Source organism: Fragaria vesca, linkage group LG5 (genome assembly GCF_000184155.1).
Source record: "Fragaria vesca subsp. vesca linkage group LG5, FraVesHawaii_1.0, whole genome shotgun sequence".
NCBI classification, from domain to species: Eukaryota; Viridiplantae; Streptophyta; class Magnoliopsida; order Rosales; family Rosaceae; genus Fragaria; species Fragaria vesca.
This window is the reverse complement of record NC_020495.1, coordinates 2,224,677-2,233,595: the sequence shown is the minus strand read 5'-3', so window position 1 is coordinate 2,233,595 and position 8,919 is coordinate 2,224,677. Positions and strand designations below refer to the sequence as shown.

Here is an 8,919-nt window from a genome sequence, read left to right as displayed (position 1 = left end):
GTAGTAGAGTAGAGAAAACTAATGGCAAACAAACACCGAGAAGAAGCAGCTCATTCGGATAAATCTTTAGCCTACTTTAAACATCATTCGGATAAGAAACTAAACATCATTCGAATAAGCAACCATGTATGAGGTTGAACATCTTCTCATACAAAATATAAAGGTAGTAGAGAAAGCTAATTGCAAACAAACACCGATAAGAAGCAGCTCATTCGGATAAATCTTTTGCTTACTTTAAACATCATTCGGATGAGAAATCTGTAATATCCCACATCGGCCAAACGGAGAGGGGTTATGTGTTGTATATGTACATGCCCACCTCCAATCTAACACGAGGCCTTTTGGTGGCTCAGCGGCTTCGGAGGGGATGGGTACTCCGAGGTTAAGCATGTTGATGCTAGAGCAATCCCAGGATGGGTGACCTACTGGGAAGCTGCTCTTGAGCTGCCGAAAACAAAACCGTGAGGGCCGGTGGGCCCAAAACGGACAATATCGTGTTACGGCGGAATGGGTCCTGGGATGTGACAAAATCAAACATCATTTGGATAAGAAACCAAGTATGAGGTTAAATATCTTCTCATACAAAATACAAAAGGGTTTGTTAGCTAGGCAAATCCAAACAAAACAGTTGTACTTACTACTTTTTTAGTCAATCAATATGAACCTATATATTTCTTGCTTTTGTATCACCATCTCTCTTCATTCTTCAAAGCCATATTTTGTCTTCACTTCTTGCTCAGCTACGGTTGCATGATCTGTAATAAACTTAGATTTTTCAATCATCCTTACATGTTTTTCAACAACAGCCAACATCTTAGGAACAAAAAACAAACCAGTAATATTATGACATGTTTGTTTCACCGGATTGTCTTACCTAGGCTTAATTTGTACAAAAAGCATGGACTCCTATAATCTTGCTTTAGAGCATCCCCATTGGAGATGTCAAATATTTTTGTTGAATTCAAAATTTGACATGTGACATGGCAAACATAACATTTGCTAATTTAGTTAATCTCTACTCCAATGAAGATGTCAAATTAATTTAAATATTTACCATGCAATAAACACTCATTTAAACATGTTAACAAGTAAAAATACATATGAAAATTTTGATAGAGAGAGTAAAAAGCAATTTGACATTGCCTCCCCTCAATGTCATTTTCAAGTGTCATATTCGACATTGCCTATTTGGTTGAAGGCTATTGGCAATGTCAAATTAGAGTTGTCGTGCTTAGGTGCCCAAATTGCCTATTCAGATGAAAATGCTCTTAGTGTGTATTACGAAAACCCGATTTTTGTGTCATTTGTAATGACATTCTCTTGGAGACAATATCCATCTATCTTGTATAAAAAGTTGCAACTCGTTTATGTGTGGTTGTCTTGTTAGGACACTAATAAATAAATACAACCATAAAAAAAAGTTATTGCGATTAGTCATATGGATCGAGGCCAAAACAAAGATATAAATGGCTAAAGTGTTTTAATCGTCAAATTCGATGATCGATATATTTTAAAGCAACATATATTGGAAAGTAGGCTAGGGTTGCACAAAGATATATTGATGTGTATTGAAATGGCTATCTTTTGTACATGTAAGTTACTAGACTTTAGAAATACAAACGATATTTAATCTTAGATAGCTGTATCGTTTTGTTATATTCCGAAAATATATTTGTTGTAAAGTTGGTAAATCGATAGTTCAATTTCACTACCAATGATACCATTTTCTTCCCGCTAGATCCCCACCAATAATTAACTACCTTCGACTGATAAGTACGACAAAATCATTTTAATAACTTGAAAATTGACATGGTGTAAGAGGGAATAGCCTGTGTAATAGCCTATTGTAAACATATTATTATGAACTAACTGCTCGTTATCTTGGTTATCCTCATGCCTCTTGTGATACTAATTTGAAGAAATGGATGGCTTTTCAGATATTATTTGCACATTTAGAAGTAGATATCAGAGTTCGTCATTTTGCAGGATGTTGGATCTCACTGTTGTTATCTGGTTTGGTGGGTGATCCTAGGCAGCGGGATGTGGAGGTTGTTGTAGGCAATGTGGGGGATGGGGGTCTATGGTTTGCTTGGTTGTTTGGCGAGAATCAAAATAAGCCCCAAGTGGCAACGGAGAACCATGCTGATACTGATTAGAGGATTACCTTTTACATTGTCATTTTCCCTATCATGCTAGTGGGATTTTTGATGAGCACTGAGACTGCTGCCTTTAGGACTGTCGTAAGAGGTATATTTTTGGGTTTGTATTTGGATATTAGATCTTTACATTTCTACCTGGGTGGGCGAGAGTTTTCTTGTTTCTATATTCACTGTTCAATGTTATTACTCATGGTCTGATGCAGCAGACTATTGATTAGACTTGGAATGACGTTAAGAATTATATGCGTAACAAATTGATGGGGTTATATAATTCACTATTAAGACAGCCTACACCTTCTCAGCCTCTCACTTTTGGAGGTGCACTTCTTCAAATCCATGACAGTTGGATGTCTAATATCAGTGCCGCTGCCACATAGCTTGTTCAGTTGCTTCTCCTTACTCTTCATATTGGTGTGGTGACTGTGGTCACTTTTCAGTTCAATGATAAAGTTCTAGAAATGAAATCAAGCTGGTGCAATGATTCCGCTAGTGATAGAAGCATAGAGATCATCAGATACTGTTGAAAACAAAGAGATAACTAAGACATGGACCCTTACTCACAAAGGCAGCACCCACCCAATCAAGTTCATATTTATGCTCACATCGATATCAACATTACCAACAAACATCCTCACAATCAGCGAAACCAAATCAAGTGGTGAAATTCCTAACAATGAAAGAGCCACTAAAGAGCAAACCTAGGCTTAAAAGGAGAAACTCTCAAGCAGATGGTTTTTCGGCAAACTTATGATGATACTTCCCTTGTAGTGCCTGAGATAGTTCCCGCAAAACCTAATGCACATACCCATGATGATGATAGTTCCCTACCAGTGTCAGAGATGGTTATGTGGCAACCACAAACTAATGATAATAATTCAGTGCATGAGATTGATAATCATGGTCTCTAAATCATGGATATTGTTGTACGCTGGCAGATGATAAACGAAAAAACAAGGATCATGAACAACATTTCTTAAGCGGACTGATTTTTAAGATACAAATCACATAAAAAGAAAACTCGAACCCTTAAACATAGTATTACATAAACCATATTAGGAAAAACCTTAATAATTCGCTAAAATTACATAAAGGAAATAAATATAAAATCCCTTTTCTACGAAGAAAACAACCATTGCATTTAAAAAGACGTAGAGAAAGTTAAAACAATTGTGGAGGAGGTGGCCGATGTAGAAATCTTTTAACAAAGGAGCAATAGCTCGTCCCTGAAAATAACTTCTTATAAAATTCCAAAAGCAGCAGGAAGAACTTTATAGCTCTATTGATTATTGTAAAATTTAGTCGATGAATGTTAGTATCGCCATAAGATTTAACCTCTTCTAAAATCACACAAATATGAATATTATTAACAAATAACATAATATAAATACATCTCATTGATTGATGAGGCTTGTATAGAACATTTTTAAAAAATGTTTAAGATCGAGGCGTATAAACACTACTTTAATAGTAGATTTCGCCTCTCGGAGACAATGTCTTGGTGTAACAATTGTTAGTTTTGCAACAAATAATATTGTATTTTGAAGTATCATAAAAAAATTTGAAAGTGTGAGTGTGAATAACAATTAGGGCACTATCTGGTAAAAAAAAAAAAATTGCAGCAAAATTTACACATAAAACTTAAATAAAGAGGTATGAGAGTGACTATATATCTAAATGTAATAAAGATAACAACATGCGTATCATCAAACACAACATAAAAGAATAAAAGAACTAGAGGAGGAAGCCTTAGCCAAATTAGTTGGACTCGCCTAATGAGATTAACTTTCAAATTCACATTAATACAATCATTCTTTTGATCTGCAACATAAAGTAAATTACTGAAATCTCTAAAGTTGAAAGAAACACTGAAAAATGAATGCATCCCTAAAACTCTTAGACATAGTCGCTCAGTCTGCATTTGGTTAAATGAATTCCCTAAAACAACCATTGCAGTAGAACTTCCTCTAGAGCGGATAAATAAGTCCTCGATCATATAGTCCTCATTATCATCATCAGTTCACTCTCAAGTGCATCAGGTTGCCACACAAAAAAACCAATAAGGAACTAGATTTTGGTCAGTAAATAGAGGTTGGGTTGATCTCCTCTCCTCCATCATATATGAGATGGTTGAAGCTGGTTGCCTGGTATAAGTTTTTATTTTATTTTTATTTTTTATGAAAAATAAATGCATTAGATAGAGGTGCCTCTAGGGTATCTAAGATTTACACTGTCGAATACAAGAGCATTTGAAGCCTCGCAATGAATATGATCATTCCAAAATGAAGAGACCCTAGTTTTGTGACCAAGATTTGCTAAGGCATCAACCACAAAATTGATCTCTCTAAAAACATGCTTGAAAAAGATAATAGTAAAAGAGAAAGCTAAAGCTCTAATGTATTCAACAATCTTTAGCAACCTCCAAGGTGGTGCAATGCTTCCATTGACTGAATCAATGACTAACTTTGAATCACCTTCAACTTTAATATTCACGAATCCTTTTTCTTTAGCGAAAAGAAGATTGCTACGAAGCGCCGAAGCTTCTGCTACCGGAACTGTAGTGTGGCCTAAGTATAGTGCTGATGCAGCTAGGGGTTTACCAAGGGGGTTTCTAATAACAAAACTACCAACTGTAGAATCACCATTAACTGAACCATCAAAATTAACTTTCAACACGTCACCAATATGAGGTGACCATTTGACCATAGATTTATTCAATAAGATATGAGAATTTTTTTTCTACCATCAAATGCCAAAGTAACTGAGCAGTATAGTTCGTTGATTAGGAGTTGAACCCTTAAAAAATAATTTTATTCTTGGACTTCCAAATGTTCCAACAAGTTAAAATAATCTTTGCAAATAAGTTCGCATCATATATAAGGTTGAGTAATAAATAAGTTATGAAGAACCTTGATAAAACCCTCCTCCCAATTTAAATTAGGATTGATTCCTGACTTGTTCCAAATCTCTTTTGTGCATATGCAGTAGCCAAATAAGTGGTCAGCAGTTTCGTTATCTTCATTACAAAGAGGACAAGAATTATCTTGAACAACACCAAATCTAGAGAGTCGGTCTCTAGTTTTTAACCGACCTCTAGGTAAAAGCCAGCCGAAAGTCTTAAATTTTGGCTGAATATTCAACTTTCACAGTTTATTGTTTATTGATCAGTGCAATATATCTATATGCTTATGAACATCTTCAAGTTGTAACCAAGTAGTAGATTTGATGGTAAACTTACCTTGAGAAGTAGGTCCCAGATGAATTCATCATCCAAATGGTTAGAAGGTATAGTGCCACGGGATGAGAACTTCGCCTTTCTACCAACCGTGCGGCCTTAGAGTTGTTCACCTCCTCGAACTGTCTAAGTCAGCCTCGCCTTCACGCAACGGAAACAAGAGCAACACAAGAGAGCAAGAATGCTAGAAGTATACTAAGTGTGCAAAGCTAAGCAAAGCAAACACTTAGACAATGTGGGAGAAATGAACTTTGTATTAAGTTATGAACACTTTACAAGACTTTCCAAGGATGGTTTGGCTAAGAGCCTTCACCACCTATTTATAGCCTAGCACCTCCTCAATGGATGGCTAGGATTCATTTGATCCTATGGCTATAATTACATGTTCTAGAATGTACTCAAAGTATCTACAAGAAAATATCTAAGCTAGGGAATTCTAAAGTGTTCTAGAATTCTCTAGATAGGTCCATCATGTTCTTGAATGTCAAAGTGCTTCTCCTTAGGCTTGGACCGTGCATGATGGACTTGGATTTGTGTCATGGACTTACTTCACTCAAACTTAGTCCATGACATTCTCCCCCACTCAAGTCGGCGACGTCCTCGTCGCCCTTGCGAGCTCCTCTTGCTTGAACTCGGCAATCTTGTCCTTGAATTGCCACAAGGACTCCTCTTTCTCCCAACTAGCCTCGGACACGGGTAGCCCCTTCCATTTGACAAAGTATTCGGTATACCTCGGTATCCGCTTCTTTCGCACCTCGCGCTTGGCTTCAATACTATCCACTTCTTTGTCAAATGAAGTGATCATATAAGCAGGAGCTCGATGGGACTTACCTCGTTCGGGTGCTTCGGCATCTTCATGATAAGGCTTCAAGTGACTTACATGAAACACCGGATGAAGCTTGGTGTTAGAAGGTAGTTCCACTAGATATGCCGCTTTGCCTACCTTCTTAAGGATCGGAAAGGGACCTTCATACTTCCGTAGCAAACTCTTGTGAAGTCCTTTGTTCGCCTTGTGTTGTGTTGGAATAACTTTCACGAACACTAAGTCGCCAATTTGGAACTCCAAGTGTCGCTTTTGCCGGTCCGCATACTTCTTCATCTTCTTTGAAGCCTTCTCTAGTTGTGAACGAGCGAGCTCATTGGCTTGCTGCCACTCCTTAGCTGTTTTATATGCAGCGAGGCTACTTCTCGTGTAGCCGGTCGCCAACGTGCTTGGAGTCAAGGGTTGTTGTCTGGTTGTCTCGTGTAGCCGGTCGTCAACGTGCTTGGAGTGGTTGGGTTCAAGGGTTGTTGTCCGGTTGCTAGCTCGAACGGACTTGCTCCCGTCGACTCGGACCGTTGCAAGTTATAAGAGAATTGGGCGACATCAAGCAACTTTGCCCAATCCTTTTGGTTGGCACTCACGTAATGCCTTAAGTATAGCTCCAACAAGGCATTCACGCACTCCGTTTTCCCATCGATTTACGGATGAAAGGCGGTGGAGAAGTTTAACTTTGCCCCAAGTAACTTGAAGAGTTCCCTCCAAAACCTTTCGGTGAATCGAGCATCTCGATCGCTAACTATGCTCCTCCCCAATACTTCACCACATGCTTGAGGAATACGCATGCCGCTACCTCCGCGGTACACTCCACGGGTGCCGGGATGAATGTGGCATACTTGGTGAATCGATCTACCACAACGAAGATGGATCCACAACCATCGGACTTGGGTAGATTGGTGATGAAGTCCATACTTAAACTTTCCCACGGTCTTGATGGAATGAGAAGGGGTTCCAACAACCCTCCCGGATGCTTTTGCTCCACCTTGTCTTGTTGGCATACAAGGCAAGTCTTCACATACGCATCCACATCGTCCCGCATATGTGACTAATAGTAAGTGTCGCTAAGCAATGCTAAAGTGCGATGAGTGCCGGGGTGTCCCGCCCACTTTGAGTCATGACATTCCTTCAATACCTTCCTCCTCAAGTTGTCCAATTTCGGAACATAGAGCCGCTTCCCGGTTGTGTAAAGCAACTCGTCCTCGAGCCAAAATCGCCTTGTCGTTCTACTCTTGACAAGCTCCACCAAGTTCTTGGCTTGAGAGTCATGGGATAGTCCATCCTTGATTTTTCCCATGAGATTGCTTTGAGGTGTAAGCACAACGGGTGCTAGCTCGGCTTTTCGGCTTAGGGCATCCGCTACCACATTCTCTTTGCCTTGCTTGTATTCCAACTTATAGTCGAACTCGGCAAGGAACTCGGCAAGGAACTCTTGCCATCTCGCTTGCTTAGGGGTAAGCTTTTGCTGAGTTTGAAAGTAGCTTGTGGCGACATTGTCGGTTCGGACTATGAAATGGGAACCAAGCAAGTAATGCCTCCAAGTGCGCAAGCAATGAACTACGGCAGTCATCTCCTTCTCATGCACCGAGTATCGTCTCTCGGTGTCATTGAGCTTGGGGCTTTCAAATGCTACCGGATGTCTCTCTTGCATAAGTACACCACCAATAGCAAAGTCTGACGCATCGGTGTGTACCTCAAATGACTTGCTAAGGTCCGGCAACCGTAGCACGGGTTCCTCCATCAAAGCCTTCTTCAAGTCTTCAAAGGCTTGTTGGCATCGGTCCGTCCACTCCCATGTCTTGTTTTTCTTCAAAATGTCTGTTAAGGGTGCCGCAATGGCGGAGTATCCTTTGATGAACCTTCGATTGACACGACCCACCCCGAATTTCACCCTGAAACCCGGAGTAAATCGTGCGGGGACCACCTCCAAGGAAAATTTACTGAAAAGATTAAGAAAATCTCCCTTGCAGATGGACAACCCTAACTCGAAAATTTCATATTATACTCTTAATTCAACACTTCCGAACATCACATAATATACAATAATCCCAAAGTATTCAGAGCTACTAAACACAAACAGAAGCAAGAAAACACGAGTAGGTTGAACAGGTAACCTACTGATGAAAACTGGCAGAAAAGCGGGTGACTATGCCTCGTCTCCTACTAGATCCAACCCGAACTCTGCAGACTGGGCAATTTAAAACGAAGGGCCCAGGGGAAAACATTTAATAACGTTAGAGTGAGTGGACAAAAATAAAATAATAAATAAAATATTTATGTTTCCCCAAATTAATTTCTAAGGAAAAATCGAATGCATGCCGCAAGCGATAAAAACTTTTATCCCATAAAATATCGAGCCTCTCAGACTCTATAATATATGTATGTATTTACACTCGTCCATACTCCCTATATAAATTCATGGGTCTATATAGGGCTACTACGCTCGCGTCCAACGCTCACGTCACGCCTTAATGCGGTGCTACACTACGCCATTAAGGTGGACAGACGGGTGTATAAATATGTGTCCATACCCCTACTATGAATTAAACACTCAAATAGGCTACTACGACTTACGTCCAACGCTCACGTCACACCATAATGACGGCTATATGCTACGCCATTAAGGTGGACAGACACATATGGCTAGCTAGCATTTATATACATACTCTCTCATAAATACATATTTATATCCACCGAAAATCCCATTTTCG

General features: G+C 39.4%; 1 protein-coding gene across 1 annotated transcript; it reads right to left on the bottom strand.

Annotated features, from left to right (window-relative positions):
- Positions 1-4,349: 4,349 nt before the first annotated feature.
- Positions 4,350-4,862, bottom strand: LOC101302842. Its single transcript, XM_004300801.1, has one exon. It carries the CDS (start codon positions 4,860-4,862, stop codon positions 4,350-4,352), a length of 513 nt encoding a protein of 170 aa, XP_004300849.1.
- Positions 4,863-8,919: the final 4,057 nt, after the last annotated feature.

Bases quoted from the DNA above. Each gene is read 5' to 3' on its own strand.
- LOC101302842 (XM_004300801.1), bottom strand. From the start codon at position 4,862: ATGGTCAAATGGTCACCTCATATTGGTGACGTGTTGAAAGTTAATTTT.